Source organism: Triticum dicoccoides, chromosome 5B, assembly GCF_002162155.2.
Source record: "Triticum dicoccoides isolate Atlit2015 ecotype Zavitan chromosome 5B, WEW_v2.0, whole genome shotgun sequence".
Lineage (NCBI taxonomy): Eukaryota > Viridiplantae > Streptophyta > Magnoliopsida > Poales > Poaceae > Triticum > Triticum dicoccoides.
In genome coordinates this window covers 296,961,039-296,974,551 of record NC_041389.1, presented here as the reverse complement: position 1 = coordinate 296,974,551, position 13,513 = coordinate 296,961,039, and the positions used below count along the sequence as shown (strand labels likewise).

At 44.5% G+C, this 13,513-nt stretch overlaps 2 protein-coding genes across 2 annotated transcripts; both read right to left on the bottom strand.

The window, feature by feature from the left end:
• Positions 1-34: 34 nt before the first annotated feature.
• On the bottom strand, positions 35-5,078 carry LOC119308538 (calcium-dependent mitochondrial ATP-magnesium/phosphate carrier protein 1-like). Its single transcript, XM_037584667.1, has 7 exons — positions 3,983-5,078; positions 2,821-3,238; positions 2,524-2,668; positions 1,968-2,083; positions 1,814-1,892; positions 912-1,145; positions 35-702 (listed from the first exon to the last, which is right to left on the bottom strand). Exons 1-7 carry the CDS (start codon positions 4,797-4,799, stop codon positions 346-348), a joined length of 2,166 nt encoding a protein of 721 aa, XP_037440564.1. The 5' UTR covers positions 4,800-5,078; the 3' UTR covers positions 35-345.
• Positions 5,079-5,645: 567 nt separating this feature from the next.
• LOC119308540 (phosphoinositide phospholipase C 6-like) lies at positions 5,646-11,208 on the bottom strand. The gene is made up of 9 exons (XM_037584669.1): positions 10,528-11,208; positions 9,601-9,797; positions 8,537-8,672; positions 8,225-8,461; positions 7,912-8,135; positions 7,247-7,364; positions 6,490-6,642; positions 6,306-6,392; positions 5,646-6,203 (listed from the first exon to the last, which is right to left on the bottom strand). The coding sequence occupies exons 1-9, from the start codon at positions 10,849-10,851 to the stop codon at positions 5,910-5,912; spliced, it is 1,770 nt and encodes a 589-aa protein (XP_037440566.1). The 5' UTR covers positions 10,852-11,208; the 3' UTR covers positions 5,646-5,909.
• Positions 11,209-13,513: the final 2,305 nt, after the last annotated feature.

The following is a 13,513-nucleotide window of genomic DNA, read 5'->3' as shown; positions in this document are numbered from 1 at the left end:
TATGACCGGGGCAATAAAAATAAAGGGAGAAGGGGAACACAAGAAAAGCACATGGCAGATGAAAGTAAGCTCTGCAGGAAGAAAGAGCAGCATGCCAACTCCTGCCGTCTAGAGTACTATACATACAGTGTTGTAAAGGCCTATGGAGATGGAAAATCAAAAAAGTTTTCCTCAAGAGGGGAAAGGATACAACCTAACATCATTTGGTAAGAAGGCTGTGTGGAATATCTGTCCTGTTCCTTTGCAACAAGGGCACAAAAACTTCTGTTGCATGTCTCCAGTTCTCTCTTTACATCATAGATAGAGGAGGTAACCAGCCAACCCAACCCAGGTTGAGCGTGTCTGTCATCCTCTCGAACCCACCATGTTCTTCTTCTCTTGTAAAGAGTCGGCCGTCTCCTTCTCAGCTTCGATCATGGCCTTCTTGGCGAGCTCGTAGCCTGCAAAGTTCATTGCTCCGAGAGGAGCGATCCAGAAGAAGCGCGGGATCGCACCCTTGAAGAGCCCGAGGGGCCCCTCGTTTCGGAGGATGGAGAAGACTATCAACTGCATGGAGACTGGCGTGCCTGGTGGGGCGGTCATCATCCGGGTCTTCATCACGTCAAAGGGAGTGGTGACAACTGCTGCAAGTCCTCCAGACAATGCTCCAACTGCTATAGTTTCCCATGGTTCCAACTCTCTGCTCAAGACATGCTGTGCCGCCTATAAATCCATGGGCATGATGATTGGTTAGATACATTTAATTTTGGAAAACTAACATGAGATTGCAAATGAAACAGATAAATTTTAGACCATTAATAGCAAAAGTTACTAAGCATGATGTAAAATTACATTTCGGCTTTGGACAACTAACATATATGACTAAATTTGAAGGTATGGTGAAAAAAAAAGAATGTAAGAATTCAATTTACCTTTTTAGCTTCACCGTAAAGACACATTCCGGCAACATAGAAAGGAACCTCACGACAAAGAGTGGCCCCAGTGCCACGGAAGAAACCCTTTAGGCCATCTTTTTGCATGGTACCAACAATGGCCTCCCCTACATTGTCGAAGATTCCAGCCTGCAACCGTTGTTTAAGAACCTCACAGGGAATACGGACTGCGGTTCCCAGGATTGTGCTGCAGAAGGAAGCCAACGATTGCACCTACGAGAGGAGTAGATGTAAGGCAAAAATTATTCAGGTACTCTTTCTTTTCGCCAATATCCTAGTTCAGGTGTAAGCCAAGCAGAATAATTTCCTGTTAACTACTCCCTCCGTCCCAAAATATAAGAACGTTTTTGACACCATGCTAGTGTCAAAAACATTCTTATATTTGGGACGGAGGGAGTATATCAGAATGCTATCAAGGAAAAAAAAAAAGTGGTTCTGTACTTGATTACTTGAGGCAAGTCAGGTTTCTAATTAGCACGTGAGGTAAGATACAATCCAAAGAATTAATGCTACAGCTACAAACTTTCTGTTGTTACGCTGACAAGGCAGGTCCAGACTCAATGCCAATGAGACAGTGAGTCGATTATACAACATTTCAACACTTTGTATTGTTTTTGAACCGGGCTAACCCCCTTTCCATTACTTAGAACGGAAATACAACCAGTCTGAGAAACAGAGATGAGTCTAAGAACAGGGAGAGGGGGAGAGCGAGTCCAACGCACTACTAGGAAACCCACGGCACCCGCCCGCCATCGAAACGGGCGCTATGGGGCGAAAACCTAGTAGCACCAAACAACTAGACCTATTACAGCCGACAGAAACACTTTGTATTGTAGATAATAGAAAAGGTAAATATGCACCATGAACAGTAAAGAGCGTACCTGAATCTCTGGAAGTGTTGGAGCCACTCTTACTAATATGAGCTTACTTGCTTCAAAGATTCCTGTCCTCAAACCATGGCTGCAAATGGCATGATCATGATATGAATATCCAGCCTCCACAAGAATGCTTGCCAAATTTTAGAAAAGAACTGACCTTGAAAATTGTCCGAGAATTGCAGGGATAGAACCTCGATACAGTCCTTGAATCCCAATTTGTGGAAGCTTTGCAATTAGCTCTGGAAATGAGAGCGTAGATGCTTGGACACGTGTCTGATAATATGAAAAGATAAACTTGAATGAGAAACCTCCATGGGACTGCAAATTCTCTCAACGAGATCATTAAACTTCAGCCAGCCTAGGCTAACGCGGGATATGGTGAGTAAGCTAATAGCAGATATGAGTTGTCATACTATGCAGTGATAGCTCGTGATAGACCTAACTGTGCTAGATGTGATTCCTTTAACTTTTTAGTTGCATATGGTCAAGAGTCCTAGGATTTGACTTTAAGGCTGTATGGTTAATTCTCTGACATGGAGCCTACAAGGTGCATATGTTGTTCAACATTCTCTGATATTAACTTATTTGGCTTCAGTCACTTTGGTCATAAAGATATCCATCTCTAAAAATGTCCAGTGAAGGCATTGCTGAATGAATGCTTTGGAGACCAAACTTGTTTTAACTGAAAGGTGAATGGAAGCATGTTGCTGTACCTTCATTGTATCAATAGGGTGCAACATAGAGGTAGAAAGGGCACTAGCAAGACCTCCAGCTAAAGCCGACTTCAAAACATTTCCGGCGGATATTTCTACAGGTGGGGGAACAGCAACCAATGTAGCTGCTTCAAACCAAATGTTCCTGAATGCATTTGTAAGTGAAGAAACAAGTCAATGGCAATCTGAGAAGGAACACTGCTAAAAGATACTACTAGTCAAGAAAGGGCAACTATTGCCATGCCTAGTTGGTTGTTCACTCAAGTCAACTCAGATGTAGTATCAAGCTAGACATACCGAGGATCATCTTCAAGGCGCTCTGAAGGAAGTAGAAGCATGAAACTGCGAAAATGGCTGTATGAGATTGATCCTTCTGAATCTGCATTTAGATAGCGCAGCATGGCAGCAGCATTATCTTCATTGGCCGGGAGGCCTGCACCTTTCAACGATTCAACGATTTGATTCTTGTGAAGCGTCCCAGACTTGCTCAAACACAATGTGGTGTATGCCCGGAGTATTGTTGCCTCCTTCTGCTCCATCAAGGATAGAAATTGTTTCCACCCAATCGACTTTGAAAATCTGTTACTTCTGGTACGCCGTAACAAATCCCGAGCGTACCTCCGCGGCAATCGCCTCTTTCTCATTGCAACTTCAAGATCTTCTAGAGTGACTTGGCCATCACCATCTCTATCCAATTCCTCAAAGAATCGCTTCCCTGCAGCAACAATAGGTGCACAGTAGAACTTAGGTGAAACATGGCAAGAGTTACCGCTATTCATTTTGAAAAGAATAACAAATAAACGTTTTCACTAGTAAGATTTCAGCAGCATTATTTTTCTAAAAGATTTCAGCAATATGTGACAGCATCAAACCAATCTCTGGAGCTCTAGATGTATTGAAATAGATGATACAATACCCTCTCAACCATTAGATTACCCTGGAGAAGTCTTGCTCTAAAGGATTGTAGTGCATAGTCCAAGTAGCGTTTATTAAAATAGTAAAGCAATATGATGGAACTAACACCTTCGCGGGTGTTCAACGAGGGCACAAGTAAAGCTCACAGGCCTAAAAGACACTTTTCTACGTAATACGCGAGTAAAGCTCAGTACACTATTAGCACAGATCCTCAATCTGCATATTGGAAGGTCATCTATGTGAATAAGACAACTATGCAGTTCAGAGTGATAGAAATAAACAATGTATTACCAGACGTTTTTGTAGGCTAGTTTAGCCTAACAAAACGTTGTATATTTTGATACGGAGGTATAGTACATTTCAACAGTTATCCTACAGTCGTTTCATTCGGCAATTCTCTGTTTGGCACCCTATAGGTAACATATTTCTTTATTTGACAAGAAACATGATAAGTTTCTGACAAATACAAATCATCAGCCTATACACGAAATAAGCAAAGTATAATGCGAGGAATTCCTGGTGTTGGAAAACGGCGTTACTGTACCTTCGATTTCTGCATACCGGAAGAAGTCTTGCACGGAGAAAAGCTTCTTCTTGTCTGGATGGCTATCAATTGAAGTCGACAATCTGCCAACCAGCTGTGGAACTAACTCAATCAGCTCCGTGAGTGAAACCGTGGACAGAGTTGACCGCAGCCGCTCCACATTCGACAATGGGATGTTGAGCAACCGGCCGGCAAACTTCTGTGGTGGCTGTGCAGCATCACCACCACTGTCAGCCCCTTCCCTCTCCCCAATTACGCCTGTACGGACCTCCTGGCCAGCAGCCGATGGCGCCGAGGCCTGGGAGTCATCAGCGAAGCTCGCCGCCGGGGCCCCCAGCCTGGCGAACCCCAGGTTGGAGAGGAACCCGTCGAAATCAGCCTTCTTACCAACGATGACCTTCCTGACGACCTGAAACTGGTCGATTTGCAGGGCGGCGCTGCCGAACTCCTCGCCCTTCTGCTTGCACGCGCCCTCCAGCACCTGCAGGTTGTGCGCCAGGGCGTCGAACGCAATGCAGAGCAGGAGCTCCAGCTGCTGCGGCTGCCTTTTCCCGGCGTCGAGGAGCGGCTGCGTGGCCTGTTTGGTCCGGCCTCGCTTGGGCTTGCTGTGGTCGTTGCCGAAGCATCTCGAGAATGACCGGAGGGGCTTGTGGAGGAAGTTGGTGAGGACGACGTGGAGGTGGAGGAGGCAGTCAGGCTGGCGCTGCTCCTGATGATGCTGCTGCTGCTTGGAATCGGATCCGGGGAGGTGGAGGTGGGCGAGGGCGCCGCGGGCGGCGGCGAGGAAGGAGTCGAGGGGGTGCTGGTCGGACGCCATCGTGACGGGGCGGGCGGCGGCGGCACTAGGTGGCGCGGTGGATCCCGGCGAGCGGCGGGAAAGGCCGCATGTGTGGTCAACCGGAGGCGGGCCTCCCTCACCCGCGGAGGTGGACGAATGGCGGTCCCCTTCCCTTCCCTTCCGGCGAGCTGCGGCGGAGGAGATGAACGGCCTGAGCTTGCGTTGTTTGTTGCGATGAGGAGCGGAGGGGAGGGGTGGCCGGGAGGAGGAGGGGGAGACGGGAGGTGGAGAAGCGGCGAGCCGCGAGCAGAGAACCCAAAACGACAGGGAAGGGGAAAAAAAGCTTTTTTTAAGAGAGAAAAATTCCAGTTTTTCCTGGGAAATGAAATGTGATGGCCTATTTTTCTCTCCATTTTGGGCCTATTTCTGCTGCCCAGCTTTATTCGTGCTGCTGGTGCTCGTGTGGCCACTGGCCACTCTGAATTGTGTGTGATGCCATTGCCACAGCCGCTGAACATTCACTGCACATCTCATCTCATGTTTTTTGACATGGTAGTACAATAATTACCCGCGCATGACAGATACTCTCTTCATATCAAAATATAAGACGTTTTTAAGGATCGCGTGAAAGATATAGTGAACTAGTTCGATCTTGAGGAGGATTTTGCAGCAATATGCACATGGCTTTTCCCGTGCCACCAACGAATGGGAAGGGAAATGAAAAGGATAACCAAGATCCAACTGCTCCTCCTGTTCAGCGGGCCCCGTCCTTGGTTCTATCAGCAAAGACTGACGATAACAGCAGCATCCCACGTGTCCCATCCGAGATCGGCCACCCCAACCAACCAACCAACTTCTCCCAAACCAAACCATGCCATGCCAGAGTAGAGTTCATCAACAGTTCCAGAATGAAACATTTATTCCCGTCACAAAAATCTTACTCACCCCACCCCAGTATGTACTGCACTGCACTTTTCCTCCCCACTGTGGCAGTAACTAGCACAGCAGACAACAGTTCAACACAACTCCCTGACTTGCTACAGTACTACACAAGAACATTAACATTATTATTATTTTATATTCCGACAATATGACTACTCCTACCACCACATAATATAACACCAGGCCTCCACAATGCTGACCATTTGGCTAGATGAGCTCGAAGCGCATGAGGAGCCTGACGGACTTGTACCTGTTGCCCTTGCGGTCATGGAGGGGCACGGCGCGGATCCCCTGCTTCAGCTCCATCACCGGCAGGCACGTCTGCCCGCCAAAGTCGTGCTTCTCCGACATGTCGTACTCCTGGACCTCCACCCTCAGCAGGGCCAGCTCCGGCACCGTCAGCGGGAACGTGAACTCCTCGTCCCATACCGGCACCCACTGGTCCTCGATCGTCCGGGTCTTCTTCATCACGCAGTCCGCCCGCACCCCCGCGATCCCCACCTGTTTGTGAAACATTGCCACCCACATACATTCTTCTCAGCACACCATTGCCAGTCCAGTTGAGCTTTTTCAGAGCTTGGCTGAAGGAGACGAGATACGTACCCTGGCGTAGAAATCAGGTGGAGAAAACGCGTCGAAATGAGTCTTACTGAAGTCCATGCGCCACCCGTCCCCCATATACACTTTCACCTGCTTAGGCATTACAACATGTGTTATTTTTCAGAGAAATATGTGCATGTGGGTGGACACCTTAAGAGTTTTCAGAAATGCGTATATGTGGGTGGACCTTAAGAGTTTTCTTCACCGGCAGGCTCGCTTTAGGATCAAACACTTCACCATTTGGGCCTGTCTTTAGCAAGAAGTCGGGCTTTTTAACGTATCCGCAGCCACCGTTGGCTCTGAAAAATCCTTGCATTAATCTTAGCGATTTGTCATGCCCCTGAAATTTCAAAGGCCGATCAAAACAAGGAAGAAAGCTGAATGGCTAAGTGTCACTAACTATTATAAGTCCATCACAACTACTGATGCAATTGCAGCAATTCAGATTCAGAGTGTCCAAACAGCTTAACTTCACCTTCAACACTAAGTTGATCTTTATAATACTCTTTTCAAGTGTTACAGACCACTTTTGTAAAGTTTTTCTGCTGCCTTGGTATGTGGATAAAGATAGATTTGTGAAAAATCGAAAAACACTTACCAATTTAGATCAAAGAGGTCTGGATGGTTCTATAGCAAAAATAATAGGGTTTATAGGTCCAACAACAATTGTGCTTCCATTCTTTTATAACAGTTGGATGCTGAGGATAGGTGGGAAACAAGAGTAGGTGAGGTTTGGCAAAGACGTAGTATTAGAACAGTTGGTCAGAACTCCATATTCATTCTCTCAAGTCATTGTTGATCCAGATTATTATATTTGACAGGTCACCAAATGTTATCTCCAAATGCGCAAGATGCTCAAACTTAAACGATGTGAGGAATAAATATAAGCAAAAATGAGCGAACAATGATTTATGAGTCATGACAGTAAGAAATTGTAATCCAACCTGCATGTTAAATGCAACCATCTGGGCACCATGAGTCCAGGCCTTCATTGGATCATAGTTAGAAGAATTAATCCTTGTACCCTTCGGATAAATCCTTAATATATTCCTCTGAGTAAACCTGAATCAAAGCTAAATTAGTTTTCTAATTGTTCATGGTCCAGCAGTGTATCAGCTTCCCTTGTTAAAAGTATATTGACTAACAAAAGGTAACAATAAATTGACACAGTAATGTTTGCACACAGATACATTGATTGAAATGCCACAACTAGGAATGTCAATCGTTTCCAAATATTAACCAGGGTATTTCACAATAAATCCCCTTGAGATTAGTATGGTATGACCAAATTAAACTGTGAGAATGTAACAGTTGCTACCATTAGTACCCCAGTGATTTAGGCACATTTTGATTCATGATATGGTGTAAGAGTAGCAGCATGACTGTTCATGTAATATCTTTCCAAGTCATAGTCTAGCATTGCATTTTTGTTGCCACCAGTTCATTTGTCGCATTAAAAACTAAAGACTATAACAATAGTAAAAATAATTGGACATATATGGGTTCATAAACCCAACTACACCTGTCATATTTCAGTTATTCGGCCCAAAAATTCTAAAGTTCTTCTGCACTGAGCTTCCTATAATCAACTATTGTATATTCCAATTACCTTATGATATCAGCACCATGAGAAGCTGTTGCTTTAGCCAACTGTGTCTCGCTCAAAGAAAGACGTCTGACTTTGTCAGGGTCGACCTTAAGCGCATCCCTCATACGGCCTTTTGGTTTGCCAGCATGGATTGTTATTAGTTTCCTATACTCACATGCAGTATCCGGCTGAAATTTAGGATCCTCTTCCTCAGATTCTTCGTCATCTTCGTCATCTGGTTCATCCTGTTTATGGCAACAAATAAATTTCTGTACATAATAACCTTTTATTTTTAACGGGTGCATGCCTCCAAAAGGCAGACAAAATTGCAGACCTTGCCATCAGAATCATCAGCATTTGAATCTATTCTTCTCAAGTTTCCTTCCTCTGCTAATTTATCTGCACTGCCACTGATTTTCTGATCACCCTGAGCTTTAAGAAATTCCCTGTATTCTTGTGGTGGTTTAGTTGAGATGATTATCCTTCTCATTAGAGCTTCTGGAGAAGGGAACTCATTTAGTGTGTCTGAACTAGGGACGTAAAGGAGGTCTCCAAATGTTTCCGTGATCATCTAAGATAAATTAGAGTCAGAACTGAGGATTTAAACAAAATACATGCAGGAAAAGATATATAAAGTAAACTTTACCCCGGCTACTTTGGCTTGGAGATCTGCTGTGAGGTGATCTTCAAGAGTAATTACAAGAGGATATGTCGAAGCGCAGAAAGCGTATTCTTTAATGGACTTTAAACATCTCATGATTTCTACAGGTGCAGTCAATGTCCTTTAAAATGGCACGAAAAAGAAGACTTAGGGAACATATTGAAAAAATAGGATGATTGCAAATTCAAGAAACAGATTATGACTTAACTGGCAGAAAAATAAAGATAGAATTCAGAAGCTAATAAACAGATTATAACTTATTCTCAGTTGATTTTACAAATATACTCATACAGACCTAAACAAATATGCACCTTGTTATAATATTTTGTTCATCTAGTACAAAAGATTGTAGAGTTTAATCTCAGAGTAAAAATAATAATGAAATGTTGGATGGATCCCAAGTTCCGATCGATGGTCCTTGGCGTCGACTGAGAACAAAGAAATTCTCAGGTGACTGAAATTTAGCGAAACCAGATTTTCTAGCATGTCATAACTCTACCAGTCCCAAATATCCTGAAATACGTCGCTGTTCAAGATTAAGCACATCTTCATTTTTGTTTTGGTACCAGGGGAAAACATGTACCAGCATGTAATCTCTCATTCTATCTGATCCATGCAGTACCCAAAAAAAACACTGGCAGAGTATTTTTATTTAATATTGCAACAACCCTACTAGTTCTAGTACTCCCTGAAAGGGTGAAACATGTACACTGTTCAACAGTAAGGGCAACAAATACACTCACAGGCTCGTAGGTGAACATGTAATCAATGCTGTGCAGTACACAGCAGGACCAACCTACCAGGGTGCCTCTGAACAGAACTATGTAATAATTGACCTTTCATGGTAGAATAGTCACTAGTGTGATTTATTCGTTCCAGAAAAAGAGCTATGCTCAGATTAAATTTTGTTAAAAAAGGAAATCATGGTATAAAATATTTGTTCCGCCACCAAAATTATAGTACATTGCAACCATACTGGAGTGTCGTGCTGCAATGTAAGTACAGCAAGTATTTATAAAATCTATGGGTTGAGGAAGCAGAAGTCATACCCTCCATGCAGAATGTCAACACAGTTCTTTGCGGAGTTTGGCCACATATCGAGTTCAATCACTCGCACGCCATTCTGCAATGCTGCTATGATTGGTACATCACTGGAGTCACTATTGAGCTGGTTTCCGGTGAGGTAAGAATTGTGACCGGTGAATACATAGTAATGAGAAATCGGGGCCGACATGTCCTGGTGAACCTGGGAAGAGAATTAAAGTAAGAATGAGACGTAATGTATGGTAAGAGCAACAGAAAAATAAAAGCAGGTACAAATGAGCAGCACCAGGCGCACATTCTGTACAACAGGCTATTTATTTATTTTTGGAAACAATTTTTGCAATAGGCTAGACCATAACATAAGTAGTACTAGTACAAAATCTATTTCTGTGAGCCTTCAGGTCCAACTGGTGGGCGAGGACAATTGAAGCAAAATGATAGTAGTACGAAATGCAGGGCCAGATGAGAACATTGCACAATGTAAGGAAATGAACAAAAACATTTTTCTCAAAAAATAAAAACGATTGCTGGAGTTTTCTGCTTCGAGCAAGAGACGGCAAGAACAATCCCGAAACGTTAGAGCAAGGTTGCTGCTGGTTGTGCGGGCGACGAAGTGAAACCAGGCCTCTCCTGTGGCAGGAGGTGGTTTTCTACTACCTAGAAATAGCCCCCCTTTTTGGTCGAGTGGTATGGGAAAGCGATGGTCAGCCCACCCACTGCGGATGTGGAGTCAACATCGCCCATTCACCCTGCATCACGTCCCGAGGAGGAGGAGCGAGTTGAATTAAGGCCGTTGACCGCCGCTAGCATTGCACGGCGAGACAGAGCAGCAGATGGAAGGTCGAAGCCAGCCAAAATCGGCCGCAATTTACTGCAACTAGATCGTGCGATTAGTTTCCCAACATGAATGAATCAGGCAACGTTTAACACACCTTGTTGGAGATGGGCGGGTTGAGGTCCGGCGAGAAGAGGAAGCCGAAGAAGTCGTCGAGCGTGGGCAGCGCGGCGGCGGGGGACCTGCCGACGAAGCGGGCGATCCCGCCGGCGGCGCCGCCGGCGGAGAGCGCGGCGAGGACGCGGTCGGCCTCGGCGGGGTCCTCGCGCTGCACGTCGGCGAGGAAGCGCCTGAGGCCATCGTCGCCGTGCGCGGCCCCGGCGGCGGCATGGGCGGCGCGGACGTCGGGGGGCGGGTGCGCGTCCGGGGATCGGAACTTGCGGGTGAAGCACATGCAGTACCGGTAGGCGTAACTGCCCATTCCTTCTCGTGCGCCCGACGGAGATGGCCCGAATCTTCTCCTCCTGCCGGGACCAGGGCTGCTGGACTAGAGACTAGAGACTAGAGAGAGAGAGAGGAGGCACGAGGAGAATGAGATGCCCCCTGCCGGCCGCTCCTCGCTTTGCGCTGCGCACGCGGTGCCTGGACTGGACTGGACTTCTAATGGCGGGTGGGGGTCGCCGCCATTCGCTCGTCTCCTCCGCGTGCGCTCCGCTTCCTCGTCCGCGTACGCGTGGTGCGCGTTGTGGTGAAGGAGACGAGAGGATTTGTTTTTACGAGCGAGCGGGGGCAGGGGAGGGGAGGGGGCGAGAGTCTCACAGTGGAAATGGAAGCGGGGGGAGAAGAAGCAAAGATGCCAGGCCAGGCGACGCCACGAGTTTCAAAAAGGCGGGGTCATGTTTTCGCCTACACCCCTCGCTTTTCCCCTAAAATTTATCCCATGCCGACTTACCTTGCCCATCTATCATTTCCTCATAATATCCAAATTAATTGTTGCAGCTCTAATACAATTACTCTCTCCGTCTGAGATTTCACTATGAACTACTGTACTACATACAAAGCAAAATGAATGAATGTACGCTCTAAACCACGTCTATATACATCCGTATACAGTTTATAGTAAAATCTCTAGAAAGACTTATATTTAGGAACGGAGGGAGTACTTATTTTCCAAAATATAGTCAAAAAACTTAGGTTGGCTCTAAAACAGTGATGGTTGTAAAAATCTTTTGGCACATCAATGACTGTTTTGACCGAGTAGCTAACTCATTGACGAGCAAAAATTTAATCAAATTATTGAGTAGCCAAATATTTAGGAAGGATTAAGTTAGACCCCAAACATATGACTAGCCAATTATTTAGTAGGATTTAAATTAGACTCCAAACATACTATTGTTAACTTTTGAATACGTTGTGAGGAGTCAATTAACTCACCGATAATGCAAAAAAAAAATATTCATGTAGGAAAAGTGTAGGTTCTTCTCTGGGCTAAATAATTTATATTAAAAGAATTATGGACTTATCCAAAAAAGAAGAAGTTATGGGCGATTTAAGAAATTCTCTCAGTAAAATATGAACTATTTATTATATAGATGAGCTCAAGCCTTGTTAATTTTTTCCCTCGGGAGGTCCAATGCATTTCTTTTAATCTTCCATGCCTCTTGGACGAATTCATTGCTCTTCATGTATATGTTTTTAGTCATGTGGGATTTTTGTACCGCATGACACATCCGTGTGTTGTCATTCGTGCAATCGGAATTGGGTGTTGGCCTAGTGGTGTGCAAGCAGTAATATATCTCCATTATGTTCATCAAATTCCTACTCTCACAGAAAAATAATGAGTTTTTGCTTTTGTCCACTAGGATTGTGTAAGAGTGTTTTTTTAATTAAATGTGCTTAGTATATTTTTCCTTGAATTCTCGACAAAATTGAGCATCTATTTATTTATTTCCACTTGTTCATATTTATCCATAGAGATGGAGAGTAAAGCTTGGTTAGATATGAAAAGAACTAATCCAATATTCGCACACCCACAATCTAAGCTAGAGCTAGGTAGCTTAGGTTGCCACTTTTAGTTGGGTTACTAGTTATTCCGCATGAAAAATGCTTTGCAGCTGTGTTAGTGCGCCACCAGGGAGATGGTTTAATTAGGTCCCCTTTGCATGGTTGGTATCTTATGCAATTTTAAGCTTATTTCATTAAGACGAAACGTGTTGTCTCCTCTGGCTGGCTTCCTTGAGGAATCTGGACACATCCTATGCAGGCAAGTTCCTAGCTTTAGATACCGAAAAATCACCGGATTTAATTCAACGTCTTGAGAAAAAATTAGCAGGAATTCCCAAAAAAGGGGAAAAAAAAACTTCTCAGTTATTATAGGGCTAAGAGAAGAAGAAAAAAGGAAGCATAAGCAATGGTGTGGAGACGATGTAAATATTGGCAAGTTAGAGGGTGATTTGCAAAGCAAACTTGTAGGACCAGAAGCAAACGAAGTAGAAAAACAATGACCGAGACGACTTGCACGATTAGACAAACAAGTGAATTTAGTGGGTCAGGAGCTGGTTCAAACGGACAGCTATTGGTAGTACTCCCAACAGTAGAGTGAAAGAAAGAAAGAAAGAAGACGTGAAGGCAAGTCATGTAAAAGAAATAAACAAAGCATGAATGTTAATTAACGTTACCAAGGCCTTGCTGGATGAAGCATAGACTTTTGGCATTTCCCTTTTTCTTTTCTTTGGGTTTTGTTTGGTTTGATAGAAGCAACCAAAGAGTGAGTTGGATGGGGTGATGCATGCATCATTTATTGACTGGATCTGCCAATGAGATGCATAATATGGCCACCTCTCTGTACTACTTTAATCGGCAGATTAGATGCAACCAACCCATCTGAGTAGACTACTTGTTTTGAGGCAACGATTAGCTTAGTTTTTACTCGTGTTTTTGTTGTTAAACCGATGTTCTTTCTATACTATAGTACAAGCGATGGAATCAACCCTAAAAAAACAAAAAGGGATGGAATCAAAATGTGTTTGGTTGCTTGTGAAGCGTGCACGAACTTGACAGCCGTTGGTGAATGCGTTGCTTCTGAGCCGTCAACCGTCGTGCAGTTGTACTCCACTCCACTAGCAATAAAACCTTGGCACCCT